The sequence below is a fragment of the Talpa occidentalis genome, unplaced genomic scaffold, assembly GCF_014898055.3.
Source record: "Talpa occidentalis isolate TD23 unplaced genomic scaffold, MPIMG_talOcc4v2.1 talOcc4.11, whole genome shotgun sequence".
Classification (NCBI taxonomy): Eukaryota; Metazoa; Chordata; class Mammalia; order Eulipotyphla; family Talpidae; genus Talpa; species Talpa occidentalis.
In genome coordinates this window covers 36,154,442-36,182,223 of record NW_023601104.1, presented here as the reverse complement: position 1 = coordinate 36,182,223, position 27,782 = coordinate 36,154,442, and the positions used below count along the sequence as shown (strand labels likewise).

The 27,782-nt window shown below is 48.6% G+C and overlaps 1 protein-coding gene across 1 annotated transcript; it reads left to right on the top strand.

The window, feature by feature from the left end:
- The first annotated feature begins 13,471 nt into the window (after nt 1-13,471).
- GRAMD2A (GRAM domain containing 2A) lies at nt 13,472-27,528 on the top strand. The gene is made up of 13 exons (XM_037501770.1): nt 13,472-13,545; nt 16,595-16,705; nt 18,785-18,877; nt 20,002-20,056; nt 20,417-20,492; nt 21,148-21,251; nt 21,870-21,968; nt 22,063-22,134; nt 22,681-22,743; nt 23,754-23,898; nt 24,130-24,229; nt 25,106-25,210; nt 25,454-27,528. Exons 1-13 carry the CDS (start codon nt 13,472-13,474, stop codon nt 25,455-25,457), a joined length of 1,101 nt encoding a protein of 366 aa, XP_037357667.1. The 3' UTR covers nt 25,458-27,528.
- Nucleotides 27,529-27,782: the final 254 nt, after the last annotated feature.

Sequence of the window (27,782 nt, the reverse complement as noted above, 5' to 3'; positions counted from 1 at the left end):
AAAAATAAAATAAACATACTAAATAAAGATTTAAAAAAAAAAAATCTATTGACCTCACTCAGATTTCACCAGTTTTACATGCACACACTGTGTGTCTGTGAGTGTGTATGTGCGTGTGTGTGTGTGTGTGTGTTTAGTTTTGTGCAACTTTACCTCATGTGGATTTGGCAAAGTTCATTTTAAAAACCAAAATTTTTTTTTCTGATTGGATTCTGAGTGTTTCAATTGAAGAATGAGGCTCTAGAAACTTGGAATTTCAGAGTGTCTATTAGTTAATTTTGCTGCCATTGGAATAGTTTTCTTTTCCTTGCCTTTTCCTTCTCCTTCCTCCTTAGTCTATGAATTAATTAAGTTGGGCTTTCTGATCATGTAAGTCAGGCAAAGCATATAGAAAAAATATAAAGCAGAATTAAAAACATATCTAAAATAATCAGCTATTGTAATTAATTAGTATTGTTAGAATTTTGTTGTGCGTCCTTCCCACATATATTGAATTATGATGCTATATTATATCATGTTTTTTCCAGTATTATATGATACTGTCCTTTCATTTTTTTTAATTAGTGAGTTTCTTATTGTTATTTTATTTTATTTTTGCACAGAACTGGGGTGTAGGCCAGAGGTGCAAGGGGAAGGGGGTGGACAAGACAGAAGAAGTCTGGTATGACACAGGCCATAGCAGTGACAGCACTGAAACTCAATCCATAGGCCACGAGGGAGGCCCTATCCTTCCATGTTAATAGACAGTTATTTTTAACAAGTTTTAATAATAACTTGATAAATACCTTAATAATTATATAGAATTCCAGGCTATGAATAAACCATAATTTGGTGATACCCTATCTTGTACTCTTCTAACAATACTTCAGTGAACATTCTCATACATTAAATTTGTATCCAATTATTTCTTAAGAATAAATTGTTAGCAGTAGAATTTTTGGGTCTGAAGTGTATGTAGACAATTTTTGTCACACTGCCTCGCTACAGCAGTGTGGGAAACTACCCTTTCACCCGTGTTTATCAACAGTAGATATTCTTATGTTCCTAAGCCTTTGAACATGTAATAGGTAAAAGAAGATATAATTTTTATCATTTGTTTTATTTTTATTTTTTATTTTTAAGATTATTTATTTCTTTATTTATACAAGACCTGGGTACAGGCCAGATGCGCGGGAGAGTGAGAGGATTCACCAGAGACAGAGCTGGGAACAGAACAGGCAGATGAAGAAATACACTGCTGAGGGGATCAGTGGGCAAGACAGGAGAGGTCTGCTGAGCCATGTGGGACACTTGCCGGCCGGCGGCTGGACTTGAACCGGCGCTGCAGAGGCTGCGGACAGCTTCACAGCATGGCGCTCAACGGCCTGCGCCACCGGAGGAGCCCTGTTTTATTTTTAAATATCTTCATTGTTTTTGCTGATTTTAAAGGTATTATGTGTTTGTTGTTATACATTGAAACAAAATAGAAAGTATGGAATGAAAAATCACCCCATAATTCTTTCCCCCTATATAATCAATATTTGGAGAATGCATCAATTGTTTAATTTTATAAGTGGATTATATTTTACTAGCCTATACCTACCTTTCACTACATAATAGATTTTGGATTTTTTTTCTATATTAGCACACATAACTACACCCATCCTTTTAGTCAGTTGCATAGGAATCCATTATACTGATAAAACACTCGTTGAGAGTTTTTACTTGCTCCCTATGATTTTTACCATATAAATATAAAATTTTATCTCCTTGTCCATTTATTTTCTTATTTATTTTTTTTTTATATAGAGGCATGTTTTCTTTCTTTCTTTCTTTATTTGTTTGTTTTTGTTTATACATGCACTGGGTACAGTCAGAAGCGTGGGAGGGCGAGAGAACTCACCAGAGCCAGAGCGGGGAGCAGAGCAGGCAGAAGGACCGAAGTACACTGCTGAGGGGAGCAGCGGGCGGCAGGAGAGGTCTGCGCGCCATGTGGGACCCTCCTCCGGTGGCCGGGGAGCAGCCGGGGATCGAGCCGGCGCCGCAGAGGCCGCGGGCAGCTTCGCAACCCAGCGCTCAACCGCTGCGCCACCGGGGAGGCCCCATTTATTTTCTTATTTCCAAATTCTGTGGAGTTGTTGGACCAAAGAATTTGCATTTCTTGAAGGATATGATATATGTCAGAAAAGCAATTCTGTTTCAATATCATCAAGGATAATAACACTATTTTCCACATCTGTGGTAATATTGAGCACCATAATTTTTTAAGTGTTTACAAACAAGATAGGTAAGGTAGATATTCTTTTGTGACCGGTTAATATTCTTTTCCTACTTTTCTGTTAGATTATTGACTTTTATTGACTTGAATAAGGTAATGTGTTAAAAATACCAAACCTCTCCGCAGTTTAAAATTTCATGTAAAAAAGTTTTTACCTTTGTTCTTCTCACTCAAGAACAGAGCTTTTATCTCTCCATTTATTCAAGTAGTCACTATTTCATTTTTAAAATGTTTATGTTTTTCTTGTCATAGAGTTTCTGCCTTTTTAAAGTTTACTCTTGGATATTTTTATTTGTTGTTGCCACATGAATAGAATCTTTATCCCAAAAATATTTTATAACTTTTATTGCAGGTATACAAAGTAACTATTGATTTTTATGTTGATTCTGAAGGCACTACAATAATTACTAATTCTATTAGAGTTCATTATGTGTCTTTTTTTTCTTTTTTTTTTTTAAAGATTTATTTATTTATGTATACAAGAGCTGGGGTGCAGGCCAGAGATGTGGGAGTGAGAGGAGTGGAGTTCTGCTCACCAGAGGCAAAGTGGGGAGCAGAACAGGCAGACAGTACTGAAATACACTGCTGAGGGGAGCAGCAGGGGAGTCAGGAGAGCTCTGCTGTGTGATGTGGGTCACCTCCCTGGCCGGGGATCAAACTTGTGCTGCAGTGGCTGTGGATAGCTTCATATTTGCTGCATCTTATCCCCTTGAGCCACCAGGGAGGCCCCATTATGTGTCTTTCCCCAAATCCCTTGCGCCACCAGGGAGGCCCCATTATGTGTCTTTCCCCATCACAGGTCTGCCTAGTCCAGTACCCAAATATCTGGGCCACTTACTTGGATTTTTCAACTGGTTATGTGTGCTCCAGGTGGTTTATCCCACCATATTCCCAAAATAGTCATTTCATTTTTAGTGTATCAACCTTTTATTTTTCTCGCCTTTGAGCAATGGCTAGAACTTTCAGAACAATGGTGAACAATGTGGGGGCAGGCATTTCTAGGGGGTTCTCATCAGTCAGACACCCTGGGAGAAAGAAGGTTCCAGCCCAGCCAGTTCCTTAAGACTAGGTCATCACTCAGGAATCCGAACCTTTAGCCTGAGCACAGGTTGGGGGAGCCGAGTTGGCCTCCCTGGGCCCCTGCTTGCGGTGTCCCAAATCGTGCTGGAGGCGGAGTCGGAAAGGGGGTGGGTCCCCTTTTCCGGGAAGCCTGGCGGTGCGGGAGCAGCTGCTGCGCCTCCAACAGGCCCGCAGTTTGTGCAGGCATTTGCTCTACCCCCAAGGCCCACGAGCCCCCACCAAAGGATCCGCCTCGGGGGTCGGTAGGCTCTCTGGCACCCTGGCGCCGGCACCGCCTCGGGGAGCCGCGACTGAGTGCTGCGCTGGAATTCTGGGTGTGGTTGCCCTCCCCAAGCCAGTGACCCTGCCCAGCTCTTCCGAAGGCAGGCGCAGAAAATGGAACTTGTGATTCGCTGGCTGCGGCGCAAAGCACCAGAGGTGGAGGGAGCATCGGGTGAGGATGACAGGAAGGGGTGACCAGGCAGTGAGGGTGCAGCACGCCCTCCCTCCGGGAACCGCGAGAGGAAAGTTGGATCCAGTCTTCTCTGCCTGTGTCTCCGAGGTCTTTCTCTGGGAGAAGGGGGCGGGACGCAAGTCCATGGTTGAGTGGCCCAGAGCTGCCCAGGGATTTGGGATTCCCGCTGTGTTTAGCAGCACGCTCACTTGTGTTCACACACCCGCCTTTTTCACGGCCCATCCCGGGACACAGTCACCAGCCTGGGAGGGAAGGAAGAGGAGCCGGTCTTTGGCACTGGAGTCAGCATTCCTGTCCCCTCTGCTTTCTCGTGGTAGTTACCCATCCTCTCTCTTTGTTGCTCAAGTCTGCACAGCCTTTTGGTCTTACTCCACTTGGTCTCTCAGCAAACTTCACTGCTTCCCCATTTCTTATTTTGGAAACTCTTATTTGACCTCCAGGACAACTTGTAACCTAGTTTTCTTGCTACCTCTTGGGCTACACTCTCCTAATCTCTTGGTGGGGGAGGGCTCCTCTTCCTCCTCCAAATATCTTTAAGCGCTGTGGTTCCCCAGATCCCAGACTTCTCCTCCCCCAAACCCTTCCTCCTCCAGATTTAATTCTTATACCATAAAGCTCACTCTTTTAAGGTGTACAATTCAGTGACTTTTTAGTATATTTACAAAGTTGTACAAACCACCATCACTGTCTTGACTCCAAAACAGTTTCATCATCCCAAAAGGAAACTTTATGCTATTGGTCATTCCCATTATCCTTCTTGCCTCCCAGTCCCTTGCAACTACTAATTTATTTGCTGTCTCTATGGATTCCCCAAAGTTGAACATTTCCTAGCCATGGAATTATAAAGTATGTGGTCTTTTGCGACACTTCTTTCACTTAGCATGCTTTTAAGGTTCATTTATATTGTAGAGTGAATCACCACTTCATTCCTTTTTATGGCTGAATTATATTTCATTGAATAGATATACCACAGTTTGTTTATCCATTGATCAGTGATGGGTATTTGGGTTGTTTCCATGTTTTGGCTATTATGATAATAATTATTAGTTATCTGCTGTGAGCATTCTCATACAGGATTTTGTGTGGACATGTTTTTGTCTCTTGGGAAACTACCTAGAAGCGGGTTTTATAGTACATGGTCATATAAATGAGCTTGGTTATATATTAACTCTTTGTTTAAGCATCTTGAGGAAGCACCAAACCGTTTTTCCATAGGCGTTACACCGTTTTACATTTTACCAGCAATGTGTGAGGGTTTCGATTTGTCCACATCCTCTTCAACACCTGTTATTGATTATGGGTGTGTAATATCTCATTGTGCTTTTGATTGCGTTTTCCTGATGACTAGTGATGTGGAGTATCTTTTCATGTACTTGGTCATTTGCTATCTTCTTTGGAAAAATGTTTATTCAAACATTTGCCCATTTGTAATTGGATTATTTGTCTTTAGTTTTCTTTTACTTAAAGATTTTATTTATTTATACAAGGACTTGGGTACAGGTCAGAGGCATGGGAGGGTGAGAGAATTCACCAGAGACAGAGTGGGAAGCAGAACAGGCAGACGGACTGAAGATACTTGCCGAGGGGAGCAGCGGGTGAGGCAGGAGAGGTCTGCCACACCATGTGGGCTTCTTCCTGGGCAGCTGGGAATCGAACCTGCACTGCAGAGGCTGTGGACAGCTTCACAGTGCAGTACTCAACCTGCTGTGCCAACCGGGGGGGCCCCTGTCTTTATTTTTCTTTTTTTTTGTTTGTTTGTTTTTTGTGGGACCCTCGCCAGTGGCCGGGGAACGAACCAGCACTGCAGAGGCTGCGGGCAGCTTTGCAGGCCAGCGCTCAACCGCTGCGCCACCAGGGGAGGCCCTGTCTTTATTTTTCTACTTCAAGTTCTTTTTCAATTTTTGCATTGTGGTTTAAAAATCACATACCATAAAACTTACCATCTTAACCATTTCTAAGTTCATTGTATAGTTCAGTAGTGTTAGTGTATTCATATCATTGTGCAACCAATCTCCAGGACTTTATCATCTTGCAAAACTGAAACTCTATACCTATTAAATAGCATTCCATTTCCCTCTCCCTCTAGCACCTGGTAACCACCTTTCTATTTTCTACTTCTATGAATTTGACTCCAGATACTTCATGTAAGTGGAATCACACAGTATTTTTCTTTCTGTGACTGTTTTATTTGACTTAGTATAATATCTTCAAAGTTGTAGAGCTCTTTATGTGTTCTGATCACTAAGTCATTTAAGAGATATATAATTTGCAAGTATTTTCTCTCATTCTGTGGGTTGTATTTTCACTTTCTTGATGATACTACTAGCAACATAATGTTTCTAATTTTGAAGAGGTTCAGTGATCTCTTTTTTCTGTTTCTTGTTTTTTTTGTGTGTGTGTCAAATCATAGAAGACCATCACCTAGTTGAAGGTCATTGCCTAACTGAAGAGTTTTCTTCTAAGAGTTTTATAGTTTTAGCTCTGACATTTTTTGTTTTTGTTAATTTTTGTATATGGCATTTGATAGTTGAGCTTAATTCTTTTACATGTGGCTATCCAGTTGTTCCAACCTCATTTGTTGAAACGACCACTCTTTTCCCCCATTGAACTGGTCTTGGTACTCTTGCTGATAGCTTCTCTTCTTTATGTACCCACTTCCCCTGGAGATCTTTTTAGTTTCTATTCCCACCCATGTACAGTAACACAGACACTTATTCCTCCAGTGTGGGACTTTCTTCTGAGCCCCTTATTCATATACAGCTTGATACCTCCTCATACATGTTCAAGACTGAACTCATGATTTTTCCTCCAAATATGCTCTTTTCCAATACATTTATCTCATTTGTCTCAGCAAGACAGTGTCCTGAACGCTCAAACCAGAAATCTATAGTTGTATTTTACACTTTGTCCTTTTATGCCTCTATATTCACTTGATCATCAAGACAGGTTGATTCTATTTGTAAATATATTTCTTGAATCCACCCCTGGCCCTCCATCACCAGTGCCACCAAGTCTGACACATCATTTCTGCTGGAATACAGTCTCCTAATTTATCTGTCTCCATGGAAAAATTTAAATACATATAAAAGACAAGAGAATTGTTTGGTGGACTTCCATGTTTGTATCATCCAGCTACAAGAACCACCAATGTAAGATTGTCCCTATTTCATCAATATCCAAACTCCACTCCCCATCCTACTCCATCTCCATTGGATTACTTTGAAGTAAGTCTTTGTATCAGAGCGATTTCTTTAACACACAACCTAGACAATGCATTTCCCTGTTTAAATCCCTCCATTGAATCCCCATTTCTTTTACGATAATGACCAAAACCCACAGGACCCACAGGACCCACAGGCTTTTTCATGATCTGGCTTGGTCAACCTCTGCAGCCTCATTGCTCCCTACTTCACTACTTACCTCTAACATCCAGACACAAAAGCTCTATGTTCCTCATACATGCCACACACTTCTGGCTTCAGGTCCTTTGCACATCATATCCCCTCTAACCCTACCCTCACCCCCCATACCATTAGCATCTATGGCTATCATCTCAAATCCTTCTGTTTCTCTAGGGAAGTTTTCCTTGCTTTGTACAGTTGAGTCAGGACTCCCTGAGAAAGGTCCTCCTAGGACACTGCTTTTTCTTCATAGCTTTTATTGCACAGTTATAATTATGTATTGACTTATATAAATATTTGTCTCATGTCTGCTGCTCCCACCAGGCGTTTTGGGGATAGTAGCTTGTCTTATCCGTCTTAGCATACACAACCCTCATACAGAGCTGAGCGAACAGCAGGCATTCAGTAGATGTTTGTGGAAGGGAGGCAGGGAGGTTGCCGGCGGCCCTTTGAGGACTGTGCTCCTGCCAGCCTCTGCTGGGACAGGGGTTTTTCTGACCACAGACATCCGGGTTCCTGACTCTACTTGGTTCTTTCTCTCAGACAACATTTGCTTTCCCTCCAGCACTGAGGCTTTTTTTTTGCCAGTTTGCAGGGCAGTAATTGAGGCCTGGAAAGAGAGTGCTTTCCCCAAGGCCCCTTTGCAGTGAGGATCTTACAGGTCAGCTTCCCTGTCTTCCTGACCCCATGCCCTGGACCCTGAGGACTTTCAGACCTGCCTGTGTCCTGAGAAGACCCTGGTGGGTGCAGAAAACCAGAGATTCTGAGGTGGATGTTGCAGGGTGCCTGAGGTGGGGTGCGCTGAATACTGTCTATGGATGGACAGAGCTGACTTGTCCCAAGAGTAGCCACACCTCCTGGCAACCGTGAGTCGGGGTGCCTGAGCTGCTAAGGTCGTCTGTGGGCCTTCCCCTCAGTCGGCCCATTGGAGGTAGCCACGAGGAGTACAGGGGTGCTCTGTTTCTTAATGAATACAAGTCTGTTTTTAGACCTGAATGACCAGCTTTTTGTCTGGAAACGGCCAGGCCCCAAGTGGCCTGCCAAGAAAAAGTGGTCTGTGACCAGGTTCTGGGGGTGCCAGCTCAAACAAATGCTGCTACAGCAGTGGGCACTATGGGATGAGGCCAGCAACAGGCGGGTCACTCGGCAGAACCAACCGCCTGCTCCCTATTGTGGCCTAGGCTTCGCAGGAAATCCTGGATCTCCCCAGGAACAAAGTTTCCCGGTTTCAGCTGTTTGTCCCGTCTGTCTCCCTGGTGACTGTTCTCACTCTGCAGTCCTTTGAGTTCTGGCCAGAAAGGGGGCAGCAGTTACTGGCCTCAGACCTCTAGTGGCGGGAGGAGAGGAGTGGAGAGGGTGTGAGCCTGAGCAAGACTGGGCCTGCACTGTGGAATGCCTCAGGACCCGAGAGGGGTGGGAGGCAGTAAGTGGGTGTGGTCCAGGTATAAATATGCCCCTTCCCAGCTGCTTTCTCTGACTGTCATCCCAGGGGAGGATTCACTCATAAGGGACATGTATGGAGCCTCGTGGGTGCAGTTTGGGACCTGGTGGTACCTTCCCTGGGGGAGCTGACCCTTTAGGCATCCCATAAGGGACATGATGGGACACAGGGCCCTCTCAGCTCTCAGCAATGTGAGGCTCAGCGTGCCTTCCTCTCCAGGACTGGGCCAGGACTTCTCTCGGATTCTCATAGCAACGTCACAGAGCTGCAGGTTAAGGAGGGAAGGGGTGGAGGAGGAGTATCCAGAGGGCCAGGGGAAGCTAGAAGCAAACTTGAATAAACTGCTCTCATGCCAGGTCTTGTGTGTTCCAAGATTCCACTGCTGCCTAAGGAGCTTTTCAGCAGGGAGCATTTGTTTACTCAACGAACAATTATTGAGCACTTACTATATGCCTGAATCTTGGCAAAGCCCTGGGATAAGAGATGAATAAGACAGTCCAGGGGGGAGGTGGCCACATGAGCAGGTAGTGCAACAAAGAAGGGAGGAAGGTATCTGCTCTCCCCAGAGGTACAGGCTGTCCAGGCTTCAGGGATAAGAGGTATTAGGGGATAAGAACATGAGGGGCTCCATCTTTGGCAGGAGGAGGCTAGCTAGGAGGATTGAGCTGGGAGGGGCACCTCCTGAGTCCAGGTGAGGAATCAGCCTGGGCACTTTGCTCCTAAAATCCATTTCTATTAGAGCTGGGCCTTTCTGATGTGCTGCGGGAACACAGGCCTGGGTAGGAGGTTAGGGAGCAGGGAAAAGGGGTGGGGGATTCAGTCACTCTAAGTAGCTAAGGGCTAGATTGACCATCTCTAGGTTCCTTGAGAGCCCTGGACATGGGGCAGCAGGCAGTGGGAAGGGTCATAGCTGCTGGCAGTGGGAAGTGGGGTGAGCCTTGCCCTTGGCCCTCCAAGCTCCCATTGGATAGAAGATACAGGGATTCTGAGATCCCTGTAGGTGGAAGGAGTTCTTGTTTGTACCACAGCTCAAAGGGGTCCTTGTTCAGGCTGGAGCCAGCCACCCCCAGAGGGCTGGGCCAACCCACATCTCCTTCAGAGCAACTAGCTCTCCCAGTTTGTTTAGTTCTTTGAGTATGAAAGATAAAGCATTGTGGGGGGATCTGATCTGGGGAACCCCACTCCCCAGAAGGGTCTCTGCATCATTATCTCGGACTAGGAGATTCCCTGCTTCTCCCTCATTCCCTACTACTGAATGGGACCTTCGGGGAGAGCCGGGGCTGGCCCCCTGCAGCCGTCTATAGAAGGGTAGATTCCAGGGCCCTCCAGCCTTCTAGCAGATGCCATGGTAGAATAAGTGAATACTTTCAATTTGACTGAAATTTGAATTCAAGCTCTGTGACTTTCATTTATGTAGTCAGGAGCAAGGTATTTTAGCTCTCTGGACCTCAGTTTCCTCACTGTATAAGGGAGACCATACCATCTCCCTTACAGAACTAGAGCTGAACTGAGGATGACAGGGGTTCATGAGACAAATCTGTTTGCCTCCTTTCTCCCAGGGGTTCCTTGGGCTACTAGGGCTTGACTTGCTTTAAACATTCTCCAGCGTCTTCTTCCCTTCCAGGACCTTAAGACTGTGAATTTAAGGTGGACCCCAGGTTTGGGTGTCAGATGGCCCTGCATGGAGTCCTAACCCTGCTAGTGACCGAATCTCCATTTTCCACCTGTGACCTGTCACTAGCTCCCCCACCCCATGTTAAAGGCCTGAATGATGTCACATGGGTGCCCTGACTCTGGTTTTGGGAAAATGGGGTGTGAGCTGGCCACAAGCTGGCTGCAAGTATTGAGGCCCTGGAAGCAGAATTGAAAGTTAATGAGCAGCCAAGGGGAGTACATGCTCTTTGCTCTCCCCTAATCTGGGGGCATGGCCCACAGCCTCCCTGCTTCCCTCTTTGCTGTCTCCCTTTACTCTACACCCAGTCTCCCTGCACACCCAGCATTCTGCTCCAACACACCCGCCGAGGGTCCTGCTTCTGCACAGCTCTGGCTGCCCACCTCCCATCTCCTTTTCCTGTTAGGACTCATTAGGAAGGGATGTGATTGCCGGCTCATTTTCTCACTCTGATGAGAGTGAGAAAGTAGGCTTGCGGATGGCTTTGCTTGGGCCTGGAGCACACCAATGAGTCCGTCCACCATGGGACCAAAGTGACGTGGTACCAACTGCAGTGTCTGGGGAAGCAGGCTCGGGCCTCCACATCCTCTTTCATTGCCAGGATGCCACAGTTGTAAAGGGAAGCTCAGCCCATTCCCGGCAGCTCAGCCCATTCCAGGGGTCATTGGTCCAGCTCCTGGCAAGTCAGAATTGTGACTGTGCTTAGAGCCTGCCCATCCCCGCCACTTTTTCCAGGAATAGTGAACTGCACAACCGGATTAGGAACCAGTCAGTGGCTCCCAGCTCATCCCCAACCCCCTCACACTCATTATGGAATTCAGTTTTGGGATTTTCTCCTTAAGTTATCAGAAAGGTTATAGCTGTTGTCTTACATATGGAATATCAGCTTAGAAAGTTGAAAGTGAATGCCTCCCCGGTGGCGCAGTGGTTGAGCGCTGGGTTGCGAAGCTGCCCGCGGCCTCTGCGACGCCGGTTCGATCCCCGGCTGCTCCCCGGCCACCAGAGGAGGGTCCCACATGGCGCGCAGACCTCTCCTGCTGCCCGCTGCTCCCCTCAGCAGTGTGCTTTGGTCCTTCTGCCTGCTCTGCTCCCCGCTCTGGCTCTGGTGAATTCTCTCACCCTCCCGTGCTTCTGACTGTACCCAGTGCTTGTATAAACAAAACAAACAAACAAACAAACAAATAAATAAAAACATGCCTCTATAAAAAAAAAAAAGTTGAAAGTGAGGTACAGGGTCTTGGAAGTGTGGAGATGACAATCGTAGAATGATTTCTTGCAAAGGAAGGAAATGACCTTTTTTTTTTAAAGATTTATTTATTTATTTATACAAGCAATGGGTACAATCAGAAGCGCGGGAGGGTAAGAGAATTTGCCAGAGTGGGGAACAGAGCAGGCAGACTGACGAGATACACTGCTGAGGGGAGCAGCGGGTGGCAGGAGAGGTCTGCACGCCATGTGGGACTCTCGCCTGGCGGCCGGGGATCGAACCAGCGCTGCAGAGGCTGCGGGCAGCTTCACAACCCAGCGCTCAACTTCTGCGCCACCAGGGGAGACCCAGGAAGGAAATGACATTTTATCTTCAAGTTTGTGTGCTCATGATGACCCTGACTAGAGCCACACTATTCTACCTTTCCCTTTGGGAGAGAAGGGTTTTGTGACTCAGTTTCTGGGCTGTGTGTTGGGCTTATGGCCCTGAGAGAAGATAGGGAAGCCCCCAGGAAGGACAGTGTATTTCAGAGCCTGTCTGTCACGTGCGTGCGCGCTGCCGGCCTTCTTGCTTCTTTGACACAAATGTGCTGTGTGAATGTGCTCAAGAGATGGGGGGCTCCATATTAATGGTGTTAAGGGCAGGGTCCTAGACCCAGAATCCAGGTGCAAAGATTTGCCTTGACAACCAGGCGGTTTCTTCTCCCCTGAGCCACAGGAAAGACATCCTGGGCAGGGCGCATCCACCGTTTCTTACCACTGGCTACGGGGTTAAAATCACCTGAGAGTCTTGAGAAGCCTGTGGCTGAAGAGCTACCTGCTTTATGACCCAACAATTCCAATCCTGAGTGTTTACTCATAGAAGTGTATGTACTTGTGTCCACGAGACAGGTATTGGAATGTTCTTAGCAGCACTTTTGTAACAGGTGAAAACTGGAAATGGCATTTTTGTAGTGTGTCCAAGTAATGGAATTCCAAACCCCAATGGAAGCGCAGTTTACGACTACACACGAGACTGCGACCCAGTCTCACCAATGGGTTCCCCAGAAAAAGAAGCCACCTAAGAACAGGCAGTGCACGATTCTGTGTTGCCAGAGGCCAGAGGCCAGTGATCCTTGAGATGGGGATAGAGGGGGGCAATGAGACTGGCAGGAGCAGGAGGAGCATCTGAGGGGCTAGGTTCCAGGCATTGGGAAGTGCACTGACTCTTACTCTTACTTTATATGCATTTTTCTATTTGAAATTATTTGTAATAATTTGTTAAAAATATCTAGCTGCTTAAATGTCACCTCAGAAATTCAGATTTAATTGGTCTATGACAGGGCTCAGATATTCTTTGTTTCTTTAAAAAGCTCTAGAGATGATTCTAATGTGTATCCCACAGGCTGCACGTTAGAGTTAGCAGGATGCAATCTTCTCCCTCAAGTGGGAGGGGAGCTGGGTGCTGAGTGAGAGGTGGAGTTTGGAAAACTGGGGGTACCCAGAGCAGCTGCTGGAGAGGCACCCAGCTCTAGGCTGCTGAGCCCCAGTGACCAACATTCCTTCCAGGACATGTCCACTCAGTGTCCTGTCCCTGAAGGGGTAATTCTGTGATCTCTGCTGCTAAGAGGCATGTTTTTGTGTGTGTGTGGAGAAGTTCCCTTCTTGGAGCTCACTAGGCCCTGAAGTCCTGGCTGGCCACAGGAGAGGGTGGAGCTGACCTTGGACCTGGCTTTGAGCAGAGCTTGTGGAAGCCACAGGATGCTCTAGTATGTCAGATGTCCAATAGAAGTCAACTTGGGAGAGTGTGGGTGCCTCCCTGGAACCCGCCTGTGACCAAGACCCAGCTGGCTCAGGCTGCCAGCCCAGCCCAGCTTTTTGCTTCTGCTTCAGTGCCAGGCTTGCTCCTGCCAGCAGCTTGGAGTTGCTCTGGAGGGAGGCTTGCCCTGTGGTTAGGAAGGGCTGGGTTTGGGGGAGGGAGATGGGTAAGCTGGAGGAGTGTTGCCAAGCTAGTGACAACCCAGGGTGTGCCGCCGAGCGAACACTGCAATTGAGGTAGGGCAGGCCCAGCCTGTGCTTTCTCCCACATACCCCATCCCATCCTGTCTGGGCCATTTATCTTTCCTATATGTCTTCTGCCTCCCACCTGAGTTCCACATTTGATCAGTCAAGCATGAGGATTGAGGATTGAGTGATGTGGGGCCAGGGCTACCTGCTTACCCCACAGACTAGGGCTCCTGGAGGGAAGGGCCTGTCTCTGGATGACCCTCATTAGTTCATGTCCACCACCCCCTCCTCCCCTCCCTGCAGGGTGTCAATTATTCTGTGTCCCTTCACTTTTATTGCCTTGCTTTTTCTGTCCCCTCCTATCTCCTGGAGAATCATCATCTCTTTCTGTCTGTCCTTTACTCATTCTTTTAGCAAGCACTGGGTGCCTACTGTGTGTTGGGAATAGAGCTGTATGACACACTTGGTGGACCTCAGAGTCAATTGGGGGTGACAGAAGATTAACAGACAAGCAGGTATGTAACAAGCACAGGCTGGTGTAAGGAGTGTGGTAGGAGGGATCATCTAGGAGGGGTGACCAGCTCAACAGGGGCACACCAGGAAGGACTTTACAGAGGAGGCAACATTTGAACTAGGGCCTGGAAGATGACCTAGAATTTCCCAGATAGATAAATGTGGAAAGGAATTGCAGGTAGAGCAAGCATGCAGGCATGAGGGCTACTGTGGTGAGGAAGCACAGATATGTAAGGGCAAGAAAGGCTAGAGGTGGGTTGAGTGTGGGAGCTGCTGCCAACTTCCAAAAAAAGGATGATGGTGGCCTGGTATGTCCCGTGTAGCAGGGGTGGAGAAAGTAGATGGTAGCGTGAGGTGAGTGTGGTAAGGTTTTCGGAGACTTGGAGACTGATTTGGCTGTGGGGGTGGGGAAGAGAATGAGTTGAGGATTCTGGCTTGGCTCCCTGTGGAGGGTGGAGTCTGTCAGGGATATCGATGCTCAGAAGGAAGCCGATTTGGGGGTTGATGCTGAGTTCACTTTGATGGATAAATCTAGAGGCAAGTCTGACATTTAGGAGGAGATGGAGGGTCAAGGTTAGAGCTGGAGATTTGGAAGTGCCTGCCTTGGGGAGGCTTCCAGATCAGATTGCACAACTGTGGTGTCCCCTGAGGTCCAGTCCATGGGGTCTGCAGAGGCAGTGCAACTTGCATCTCTGGGGTCCCTCCTCACTGCCTCTCTCTCTTCTACCTTCTGTGTCTTCTCTTTTGAAGGATCTAGATCCACTCCTGATATCTCTGGTACTGGCTGCCCATCCTGCCCTCTCAGCCACCCCTCAGACTGGGCAGGCCCATACTGGGCTCATGGTGTGATAAGCTCAGTAAGTATTTGTGGAACGAATAAAGGAATGGCAGTGACCTGCGTTCCTGCACCAGTCAGCCACCAGGCGCCTGTGTTCTCTGGAAAGACCTTCCTGCTTCAGGCAAGGCATGAAAGGGCCTTGTTGGAGGAGTTTTCCAACCTTTTCTGTCTTCCTTAATGTTACAAACTACTGGATCCCCTGCTCTGTTCTCCTGAGAAGGATGTTTTTTGTGGCTTTGGCTGAAAAAAAAAAAAGAAAAAAAGATCTGGATTTGGGAAACTTGCTGCTAACTCCACAATCTGGATGTGGAGGTAGGAGGTGTCATCCACAGCCCAGAGTATGAGCAGCTAAGTCCTGAAAAAAGTCTATGTGGAAATGGACGGAGATTGCCAGGGAGATGCAGGCAGGTTGAGCAGGCTGGTTCCCCGCTCTGCAGCTCCCTCCTGGCTTTCGGGTCAGGGCCCAGATCATCCTTGGGTGTTCCCATCTGATACTTTCTGCTGGTGTGTGTTCAGCAACCTTGCTACCCAGACCTTTTTGTCTGGTGTTTCTTTATTTTCATTCATCTAAACAAACACTACAGGGGAAAAGATGAATTGGCAGCAAGAAGATAACTGCATTGAAGATAACTAAAAGCAGTACATTTCCACCACAGGCCCCTGTTGCTCTATATCAGCAGCATTGTCAAGACAACCAGAGGGACTGGCTTAGTGGGTCAAAAGAAAGATGTGGCTCATAACCATCACACCTAAAGGGGCTGCTTTTAATTGAAAGGTACTTGAAAGTCATTTTTGAGTCCTGTCAATGGCCATGATTTTCTCTCTGGAGATGCTGTGGGAAACGCACCCAGCATTTTGCTATTCCCCTGGTCTCTCTCTCTCCAGCCTATCTTCTTGACTTCCCGTAAACTGTCTTTACATTCCTCCAATGTGTCTCAAGTGCTTGCTCAAGTGTCTCCAGTGTGTCTCAAGGCTAACCTTGCACCAGGTTCATGTGGGGAGCAGGGAAGAGGGGGGAGGTCAGGGATGGAAGAGACAGAGTCCCTGACATCCTGGAGCCCCTGGAGATGGATAGTTGGAGCACACTGACAGTGTGACCGGAGCCATTAGGGTGCTGTTGGGCCTGGGCTCTTTGTCTAGGCTTGGCACCCCTCCCTGAGAAAGCCACATTTGGAGCTAAGAGATAAGGATGAGTTTGATTCAGAATCCATGCAAAAATATGATTTTCCATGCAAGATTAGATTATGTAATCCAGCGAGATTTGGTTAAAGCACAGTTGCTGTGACTTTCTTTTTTTCAAAAGATTTATTTTTATTTATGCACACAAGAACTAGGGTGTAGGTCAGAGGCGTGGGGGTGAGAGGATTCACCAGAGATAGAGTGGGGAACAGAACAGGCAGATCTACTGAAATACACTGCTGAGGGGAGCAGCAGGTGAGACAGGAGAGGTCTGCTGCACCCTATGTGGGTTAGCTCCTTGGCCTGGATGAACTCATGCTGCAGTGGCTGGCAATAGCTTGATAGTGCTGAGACTTTAACCCCTGTACCATCAAGGAGACCCCAGTTTCTGTGACTTTCTCCGAGCTTCTAAGCTCTGAGAACCACAGGCCAACTTCCTTCTCTTAGGGGTCCAGACTGGAGTGTGTGTTCCTTAAAGCAGAGCCCATTTCATCTCTTCCTGGTGGCTGAGTGGACTCCTGGGCTCAGGGCTCAGTGGTTTCTTGTACCTGCTTCTCCTTCCCTAAGGAGGCCTCTCCTGTCAGAGCACCCAGTTCACACTAGGAACAGAGAGACAGAAGAGCGGGCCAACATCTACTTAAACACAAGTGCAGCAGCAATACCAAACAAAACTAAAAGGTCAGTGCCAAACTGGGTGAAATATTTATAAAAATGATAAAGTAAGGATTAATATTTTAGTAAAGAAGTTATACAAATCAGTAAGAAAAATAAGATCTCTGTTGACAATTTACAAGTGAAAAATTTTTTAACTTTTAATTTTGGGGTTACATTTTTGCTCTTCCATATATGCCCATGTTCCACTCACCCTTCCCCAAACCACATGTGCCATTACCCCATCTTTTCCAGTCCTTCCTCCATTCCCTAGCCCTTCCTCCCACAGATGAAATTCTAATGACTAATATATATTTGAAAAAAATACTGTTCGACCTACCTGTAAGCAGAAAGAGAATTGAGAACAGTGGTTTTTTTTTTTTTTTTCACCTATCAAATTTGCAAGTGAATAAAAGCTAATACCATGTGTAGAGTTTGAATATAGGGAGAAGGGCACCCCAATAGTGCTGATGACCATGTTAATGGCGATAGCATCTGGAATACATTTTGGAAGTGGGTCTAAAGAAGCTGAGAAATGTTCATTTTCTGTCCACTAATTTCACTTCTGAAAATCTATTCCAGGAATGGGCAGCGACGTAGGGAATTTCTCATGAAATCATCTTAAGCAACAAAAGTAGAACATACAAATTATATGCTATATAATCCCACTCATATTAAATTACATACTTATGCATAAATATTTTCTTTGAGCAATTTTGTTTTTTTTTTTTCCTTATGATGATTCTGATCATCATATTTTGTAATTCTTGTATTTTCTATAATGAACATTAAAAATATCAAGCGGCGGGGATGGGGGTGTGACCTTTTATGAAATGTGAAGTGATAAAACCAAATTCAGAAATTAACCTTGGTTATCATCTGGTGAAATCACTAGCACAACATGTCACTTTGCAAGATTCAGGAAATATATGTTGATGTGTGTACCAAAACTCCTCATTAGGTTGAGGACAGGGTCCCCAGGCCCCATGGCTGTGATTGGCCTGGCTCTTTACTGTGTAACACTGAGTACAGCCTGTCTGTTGGTTGGTATTTGTTTGTTATTCTACCCAATGGCATGGGAGGGGAGGGTCAAAGAGTTCTCTGAGGGTCTTTCTAGATCTCAGCTGAATTGGTAACTTGCTCTTGAAGAAGAAAACTTTGACTTGCCCTGGTCACAGAGCAGAGAGATAGTGAATGCTGGGATTTATAGGTTCAGGTTCCAGCTCTTCTCTCCTGAGAGACCATGCACAGGACCTTGCCACCTATTCCCGGTACCATACTGACCTGGTCAGTGTGGAAACAGGCCTTGGTCCTGTTTCCAGCCACCCTCTCTCCATGTCAGTCCCTGGGTCACTCAGTTGGGGGCTAGTTTGACTGCTCAGGCTTTCTTGATTCCTACCTAGTTAGTCTGCCCTAGAGGGGCAGGACTGGGGGATCCCTATGCTTTGGAACTGTTTAGTGGAAGCATGAGCTCAAAAATCATTAGGGAGCCCCATCTTCCCAAGGAGAGGTTATCTCCTCTCTCTGGGGCCCGTTTCAGGACATTTATGAGGTGGTTTGGTTCTAAGGACAGAGTGACTGTCTGAAGGCCATCAAGGCCACTTCCTGGTGTGGGGGAGCCCCACCCCCCCTCCCACCACACTCCCTGTGGGCTGACAGGAGTCCACTCCCACAGCATCAGCCACATCAGTTTCTCGGCTTTGATAAGGCCTCTGTGTTCAACGGCCCTTCTCAGAACTTGACGGTTTGCAATAAAGCTGCCCCGGCACCTCAGAAACTGTTGCTTTCTGTATGAACAGTGCTGAGTCCTCCCTCCCAACCTAACTTGTCAAGGGTGGGACTGGAGGCCCAACAGCTTCCTGGGCTCCGGATAAGGTATTTATTTCCTTCGCACCCAGGTATAAACTGAATTTCAGACTTTCAGGAAAGAGGGCAAGTGAGACTCAGCCTTTGTCAGCTACTCTAGAGCCCCTGGCTGAGCTGTGATTCTGGGTTGCGATGCCTGATGGGCCAGGGCAGAGGCAAGCTGCCCCAAGCACAGTGGAGCTGGTAGGGAAAGGTATCTCTATGACTCCCCCTTCCTGACATGGCCCTGTTTCTTTTTAGCAACCAACAGATGCATGGAAAGACGGCTTCTCTGAAGAGCCCTGTGTCCTGCACAGAGAAACTAGACAGGGTTCAAGAGTTCCCGGACTCCAGGTGAGGCTCCCCCTAGTCAAAAATACATGCAGATTGGGGGGTTGGGAGCCATCAGGAGGTGACCTGTTAAAAGGGGATTTTTTTTTTAAAGATTTATTTATTTGATTGATTGATTGATTTATACAAGCCCCGGGTACAGTCAGAAGCGTGGGAGGGTGAGAGAATTCACCAGAGCCAGAGTGGGGAGCAGAGCAGGCAGAAGGACCGAAGTACACTGCTGAGGGGAGCAGTGGGCGGCAGGAGAGGTCTGCGCGCCATGTGGGACCCTCCTCTGGTGGCCGGGGAACAGCTGGGGATCGAACCGGCGCTGTAGAGGCTGCAGGCAGCTTCACAACCTAGCGCTCAACCGCTGCGCCACCGGGGAGGCCCTAAAAAGGGATCTTAAGGCTGAGTCAGGATCCCCTAGTGGGTCTGTTAGGTTGCGCATGGCTGCACAGGGCCTCTTCCTCCCACTAGCAGGACTGTCCTAGGGCACTGGGACCTAGCCGAGTCCCAGGCTTCTCAGATTACCACCCTCTTCCCTGCCCACCTGTCCTCAGGCCAGCCTGGCTAGGGCAGCCATTTGCATTTCAGCTCCTCCTCCTCTCCCCTAGCCTTGATAACCTCTGTCACATCAGGTGAGTCTGCCGGGAAGAGGCTGCAAAGGAAGGCAATCCTTTGGGGATCATGGCCCATGGCCAGACCCCAAAGCCGTGAGTCTGACACCTCCATCCCACACCCTGCCTCTACCCTCACCCCCCACCCCCCAGGTCCCAACCTGTACCTCCTATTCATTTATTCTTGGGTCTGTGCCTCTGCCTATCCTTTGGCCAGAGAAATGGAAGAGGGTTTTAGACACCCGGACGTGGGCAGCTCCTAACCGTATCGCTCATACTGAGCAGAACTCCTGGGGGCCGCTGCTCATAGCTGTCCCAGGAAGACGGCTCTTAACTATTACTCCCTGCATCCAGGCTCGCCCTCCCCTGGGACAAGCTATGTGCTGTGGTGATGATCCTTTGTCATGACCCCCTAGTCTCCATTCTGCCCCAAGCTTCTAACTTGAAGCCAGGGCAGAATTGGCACTGAGGAGCCATGGGCAGGACCCGAGGTTTCCTTGTCTCTGGAATGGAATGTCTCCTTTGCAGTCTGCCCTGGTCAGAAGGCTTGAAGAGCGAAGAGATAAAGTGCAGCCGCGAAGGGGTAAGTGTGTGGAAGCTGACTCTCACTGCCTGCCAAGGGAGGGCCTTGGGCTGCTTGAATTCAGTGGCTATTGACTCCTTAGCCACCAGATCTATCACCAGGAAACCTAAGTGGATGTCCCCTCCTGGGTGGTGTGGAGTGGTGAGTCCCCCTCCAGTCAGAGGCTGCCTGTCAAGACCTAGTGTCACCAGGAGATGAGCTGGGCTGGGAACTCAGTCCTCCACACCCACTACTTGCTTATATTAGCTCTCTGCTAAGCCCCCAGGGCCCACCACTGCATTATTTCCTGGTGGTGGGAGCTGGGCGGACTTTGGTGGTCCATCTCCTAGGACTTCTCAGCTACAGCCCTTATGTTTGCAGACTCTACAGAGTAAATACAACCAGCAATACCACAAGCTGTTTAAGGACATCCCTTTGGAGGAGGTGGTTCTCAAAGGTGAGCTGTCTCCCTGGTGTGGCTGGACAGGTGCCTCCAGTGCCTGAGGAGGCCCAAGTCCTCTCCTCCAGAGCCTCTAAAGCACAATTTAGATATGGAACTGGCTGTCCTTTGACAATAGTTGGTCCTTTTTTCTTAAAAAGTGTGAGAACACAGGGCTGGTGGGAGATGTGAAATTGAATTTATGAAATTTTACTTGAGGAAATTAGGCTTCCAAATCTTATTTCTGTTCTGCTTTTATTAGTGACTATTCTTTCCTGCTTAGGCCTGCTGTCACTGAGCCTGTGGTAGCAATTACACAATCAAGGCCTTCTCTCCAGGGCAGGGCAGGGCAGAGCAGGGTAGGGTGAGGTAAGGGATTCTGCCTGAAGGAACCAGGCAGAATCCGGGCTTAGGGAGGCAGAGCCTACCCAGACACTTTGGGGCCTGGGTAGAAAGAGAAGAAACATCTAGCAGTCAGGTGGGGTGGGATAAGGGCAGTCAGGATTTTTGGGGTTTTGGGGGAAGGGATTATTTGGGACCTGGAATTGGGAAGGGAATTCTGAGGATGAGAGTCCTTGAGACTTGACTCTGGATTTCTGAGTGTGAGGACGTAGGCCCTGGGGTTTCTTCACTGACCTTGCTCATGGCAGTCTTCTCTCCTGTGACTTCCCAGTGTGTTCCTGTGCTCTCCAGAGAGATCTTCTTCTTCACGGTCGGCTCTATATCTCCAAGAACTGGCTCTGCTTCCATGCCAGCCTCTTTGGCAAGGATATCAAGGTAGTAATGAGTAAGGGTTGCCAGTGAGACCCTATCCTTAGCCTGGGGAAGACAGGGCCCACCCAACCCCAAACTTGTGGAACTGCCCATGCCTCTGCATGGTGGCCCTTGGTGAAACCTTTCACTAGTTGGATGAACTACTGCAAGGCATGACATCAGGTGTGCAGGGAAGTAGCCCTGCTCTTCCAAAGTAGCCTGCTCTTCCAGGCGCCCATCTAGACCCCACATTTGGCCGAGCTGATCTCGACAGTTCACAGTTAGACCATTTTGCCTATGGGTGTCTCCAAAATGTCTTCAGAAATCAAGTGGGATGTCACACTTAGTGGGAGCCATTAGTGTGGCCAGGAGATGGCTCAGGGAACTTATTTCTAGAGTATGGGATTCACCAGAGGAAAGATCCCTGACCTCCTGGTTAACTGGGTACAAGCCTGGCTCGGCCTGTGCTGCCAACACAGGAGGGGTGAGGGGGGGTTATGGAAAAGGAGCTGCATGAGAAGGTGGAAGGTTCAGATACTCTCCTACATGGGACCAGTCTTCTTGGTGCCTGAGCTTGGCTCACTGCCAGCGGGGGCTGGAGCCCTGCAGGAACCATGTTGTTGAGGAACCTCTTCTCCATAGGTGGTCATCCCTGTGCTATCTGTGCAAATGATCAAAAAACACAAGATGGCGCGGCTCCTTCCCAATGGCCTGGCCATCACCACCAACACCAGCCAGAAGGTCAGTGAGTCCATGGGCCAGGGTGTCCTTGTCAGTCTCCCCCTTCCAGTCCCAGGAGTCCACAGCCTGACTCTGTTTTCTTTCCATGTCCCAGTATGTCTTTGTGTCACTGCTCTCCCGGGACAGTGTTTATGACATCCTGAGGAATGTCTGCACCCACCTACAGGTATGGGGCTCAGGGCAGGAGGGGTTGGGGAGGCTGCTCACATCTGGAGTGAAGTCTTGAGACAAGGCCCATCTCTTCAGTACAGGGCCCAGGGAGAGCCTGGGGAGTAAGAGGCTCAGATTTGGTGTATCGCACGCAGTCCTTGGACTGTGTGTCTATGCTTGTGAGCATGTGTCTTTGAGGCCAATGGCCCTTCTGTGCCCCACATATATGCTTGCACTTGTGTACAGACAAGTGCAGGGCTCCAGTCCCCGCTGGCAGTGTACAGACAGGGTACATGGCTGCTCCCCAATATGCCTACAACTCCCTCTGGTCTCCAGTGAGGAAGGGAGAAGGACAGAAGCATGGGGAGCACATTGCTTTGCACATGCCCCTCTGCTCCAATGTTAACTTGGGGAATCCCTGCAACTTTGGGAGCTAGGGTCCATCTGACCTGAAGTGGCTTATTTGGAGGTCAAGCTCTCCTGGAGTGTGTGTACACCTCCCCAGTGCTTGGTTTTGGCTGTTCCAGATGGTCATGTGATCCTTGTTCCCTTTCGTCCTCAGCCTTCCAGCAAGAAGAGTCTGAGTGTAAGAGAATTTCCAGAGGAACCTGAGTGCGCGTCTCTGGTGAGAGCTGAGGTTGGAGCAGAAGTTTCTGGCCTGACATCATATATGGCTCTGAGACTTCAGGGCCTCCCTGGCAGGGCTCTGAGAGGCAGAACTGGGGCATCAGGCACAAGAGCCACTGGCTATGCTGTGCTGGGGGACCCCTAGACCTGCCGCTGTCCAAACCATGCAGAAACCCTGGGTCCTGGACAGATTTGCTGACTTTCTGAGCACAATAGATGTCCAGCCCCCAGAACACTGCCCAGGTTGGATTCCATACTTGTGTGGTCAGAACCAGGGACTCATCCCCTTTCTTTCCTCAGTTGAGTCAGGGGGGCCTTCAAGGGGCTAGAAATGTCCCTGTGGAAGAACTTAAAGGCTATCATTGTCAAACGCACACAGTCATTCTAAATTTGTTGAGGTCCCTGTGGTTTCCTTTGGCCATCTGAGCTCTGAATAGGCACGGCTGAAGTTTCTAGAATAGAGAAGGGGGTGGAAATGGCCCCAGGGTGTTTGACTCCTCCTTCCACAGCTGTTAAGCATCTAGCCAAGCATACCATATGCACAATACCACACAGGGGACAGAAGGTAATGTTCCCATTTTTGTTGAAATGGACTCTGGGTGCCTCTTGCTAAGGTTAATATCGTGTTTAGGGTTAGAGCCCAGATGAGAAAGAGTCATGATTTATCTCATCTAAGATTCATTATCCTGAGCTTTTTTGGTCTTAGCCAATCTGAGCACATTCCTGTTGGCTCCTGCCAGACTAGCCCTGGGTCTGGCTCATATTTCTACACTAGCAGTCTTCAAAGACATGGTTTCCTGGAAGAGTGACCGTTCACAGCAAGGGAGCAGATAGGAAAGACATGCGGTTGCTATGGCAATGGTACCTGCCCGCCTGGGTACCTGCTTCCATGCCTGGTAGGCATCCATAGTGGTAATAAAACTTTGGTGTGAAGCCCAAAGGGCTTCAAGCCCTTGGCAATTGATCCCAAGGGCCATGATGAGACAGCTTCTCCTGTCTTCTCTGCAGGAAGCCTTGATCCCAGAGATGAAGTGGAGAAAAGTATGCCCTTCCTCCAGGTCCCTGTCCCTCCCAGACAGCATCCCTTGCATCTCTCGGGCAGCCATGGACTCCACAGACAGCTTCTTCCCCTCCAGGAAACCTGCAGGGACTGGTAAGTTCCAGGGGCTTTTCCAGCACAACTGTGCACAAAGACCAAGCTTTCCCTTCTCCCATTTGCGCTAAAAAGGAATGTTACAGTAGAGCTTCTGAGAGCTGTTTATTTCTCCAAGTCTATAAGGGAAAGCCAAGAAATCCCAAGAATGGCGGGGGGGTTTGGGGATGGCCATGCTGGGCTGGGGTCCTGCTTGCCCCCAGGAAGATGCCTAACTGCTCTCCTATGCAGAGAATGCTGTCTGTGAGGAGAAGAAGCTGGAGGAGGAGCTCAAGAGCGATGGGGACTTGAGGCTCTGGGATTACCGGCTCCTTAAGGTCTTCTTCGTGCTGTAGGTGACCGTATCGGGGGTGGGGGGCAGGCCCATCCTGGTGTCTGGGTGTTTGGAGCAGGGTCCTTGGTGTCATGGGGAGGACACTTTCCAGAGCCAGGGGATGGTTCTAAGTCAACTGCTCCTGGGAGTGTCTGGAGGCCTCATGGCAGACCCTCTATAGCGAGACAAATTGTCTCCAGTTTTTAATCCTTACAACCCTGTAGTTCTGGGTTACGATGATGAGGGGCAGGATGTGAAACTCTTGAAAAAAGAAGTTGCACAGAACTGGGGAGGGGGAGAGCTAGCAAAATTTGATGGGAGCATCAGATAATTGGGGAGAAATACTAACCAGGGAAGACCATGACCTCCCCACTGCCTGACCTTAGGCAGTTTCTAGAACCTAGATTTGTCTGTAACTCTGCCTCGAGACCAGTGGAGTCATGAGCATGGCAGGACGTTGCATGGACAGCACCCCTGGCTTCCCCTCGCCTTCCCTCATCAGCTTCCTCTAGCTCTGCCGGCAGCGTTTTGCCTCCTCAGCCTTAGCACTTGCTGGTGAAATGGTCCTACTGATTTAAGGGACAATCTCAGTGGCCTCCCTGAGGAGGTACGGTGCCATGGTGACTGGTCAGGGGGAAAGTGGGCTCAGCTGAAAGACCCAGAACTCCTGCTAGGCTTTGAGGATGAGTCTTTTGGGGTGGGTGAATATCAGGGCCCCCAAGTGGCTTCTGGGAAGCAAGATGCGCAGGCTTGAACATGGCTGCAGGGAAACAGGTTCTTTAATTTCTCCAATTGCAGGGGTAGCTTAGTTCCCACACCTACTCTTGGTGAGCCTCTGAAAATGTCCTTTTTGTAGAAGAGAGATTCAACTCCTTTTACCCCCTTTTTCTCCAGGATCTGCTTCTTGGTCTTGTCCTCATCCTATCTGGCATTCCGCATCTCCCAACTGGAACAGCAGCTATGCTCCCTGACTTGGGATGGCTCAGTCCCTGGGCACAGGTGATGCCCTTTCTCTTCCTAGTCCTCTGGGATTGAGGGTTAAGGACAAGAGCCAAAGCCTACGGGCAGGCTGCTTGTTATCCTGGCTGAACTTGGCCCTGCCCTTGAACTGGTTTTATGGGAGGGTTGGCTGGGCAGTGTACACATCCTGCCGGACCTATGCTCAGAGGGTTGGAGGGAGAGAAAGTCTCCACAGACCCATCTGTCTGCTTTCTCTGATCTGGGCATCTCTCTTGTGTGCAGGTAACAGCTACCTTCTCCTTCAAGAAGAATGCTTGGGTGCTAAGGTTCCCTTGTTTCAGGCTCCTGCTATGCTGGGACTGAGTGTGAAGGAAAATATTTCAGATCCCTCCTCTTCCCCGCAACTGTCTTCTTCTTCCTCCAGTGAGTGACCCCAAGTACCTGTTTATAAAGTTGCTGTAATTTTTGGACTCAAGACAAAAAGCCAGATTTTTGGAACCAACTGAGGAATCTGTACACTAAGCTTCAGCAACCATTTAAATGAAAAGGCAATTCTGCCTTGGAAACAGTTTCGGCACACCCCCTGGGGACAAAGGCCAAGTGCTGATGCCACTGCAGGGATGGGGCAGAAGCCAGAACACCAGCTACCGCCAGCGTGGGCTTTGTGCTCTCAAAACTTACTGTGCTTTCCTGGCTCCCTGAGACTCCCTGCTGGGGGCCCATGGGTTTCTCTGCAGGGAGCAGGGCATCTCACAGGCCAAGGGCAGGCTGGAGGGAGGTGCAGGGCAAAGGCAGAGAGCAGGGCTTGTGGCCAGGACGGCAGTGGGAGGATTGTGCTGCTCTTCATCGAGGCCGTTCTGACCCCTCATGAGGAGGCAGGCTGAAACTTGGAGGACATTCTTCGCAGCAGGGGGCTGCGCAGCAGAGATTTCAATGAAGTAGAACAGAGGTCGGGAATTCTGTGTCCTCAGCTGCCACTTCCTGGTGAGACAGGTGGAGCAGGGCTTTTGATCCCTGTGGTCACAGACCTGGTACCAGGCCTTCCCCTGCTGTGCCCAAACGTTTCCAATGGCCCCAGCCCTGGAAGTGGGTGTGGGGATGGCTGAAGCGGTGAAAGCTTTGAGGTCTGGCTTTGTATTCCCTGCCTGAGTGCCCAGCTCTCAGGCACAGGAACAGCAGGGAGGCTCGGCTAGCAGGTGGCATGATGGTGCTGGGCCAATACAGGACAGAGCTCACTCAGGTCACCTGCAGTCAGCATGTTTCTGGCCACGGAGGAGGGTTTCCTGTCCATGAACTCTGTTTTTCATGAATAAGCTGGAGATGGAGGTGGAGGTGTTCAAGATGGGCCTGATACAGAGCAAGGACCAGGCCAAGGAGTCTGTCTGACAACTTTGGGGACAAGAGAGGTAGGGAGTGGGAAGGGTAGACAGGGTGGTGACTTTACCTTCTCTGTTAAGGCATTCTCTATTCTAAAAAGCATCTGTGCCCCTGAACTGTGCCCTGCTCTCCCTAGCACTCCCATCTACTAAGACAGGACCTTTGATGGTTCTGGAAGGGCCTTAGTGGGGAGCCCAGAGATAGCAGGAAAAGTCACTGCTGCGGGCAGGGAGCTGGTATCAGAAATAGCCTCTGTTTTCCCTTCTTCAGACCCTGAGAGGTTAACTGGAGAGAAATTCAGGTGGAAATGATTTATTCCAGAGCCATGATGATCTGTTCTGTTTATGACAAACCCAACGAAGGTAACAATTCCCTAAGCTCAGACTGGAGGTCTCCACATCCTCTCCCAGGATCTAGGGTTAAGTATAGAATCTGGCCTTGTGGCTCTCTTGCAACAAATCTGTCTGTCTCAGGTGAAACTTTCCATTCTCTACAGTGCCACATTGGATGAATGCCCCTTCTTTTTTTTTTTTTTTCTGGAACCAGTCCCCTTCATCACTCCTTTCCATCATATTTTCAGGGAAATAATCCTACTTGCCCCAGCACCTCCCATCCCTGGTTCTTGCTGAAGGCTGCGGAGACCAGGTCCACTTCAAGCCTCTCTTGGTCAGAGACCATGAGAGGTGCCAAGTCATGAGTGACTGTGCCAAGATGCTGGTGAGCCTGGTCTCCAGCCATGCCCCAGCCTCAGTACTGTAAGAGGTCTGCTGCGGGGTAAGTGGCATTGGAGGTCCTCCTGGGTCCAGAGTTCAGAGTAGTATGGATGTGCCTGATATTCTCTAGAGCCCCCTCTCTCGATTTCTCCCTTTTGTTCCCCCAGCCTGGTCCTTTGGGGGCAGTGTACCATCTGTTGTGCTCATTGATAAACTCATTGTATATTTATACAGACTTGCTTGCACTGGCCGATGCGCCTCTAATTCCCTGAGAGTTTGGTTCAACTAGCTTTGAGTTGTTCCACTATGGCATTAGCCTTTGAAAATGTTTTAAAATAAAAATCTGATTTTTCTAATGGCCTGTGGTATGGAGAGTTCATTTTTATCTTTTGACTACTCACAAAAGGTACTCTGACTGACATGTCTGGCACCAAGGAGACTGATGGGACCCAAGTGATTCCCAGATCCCTATATCAAAGGACATTAGCTGAACTAACTCATACTTCATGTATGGGGGGGAG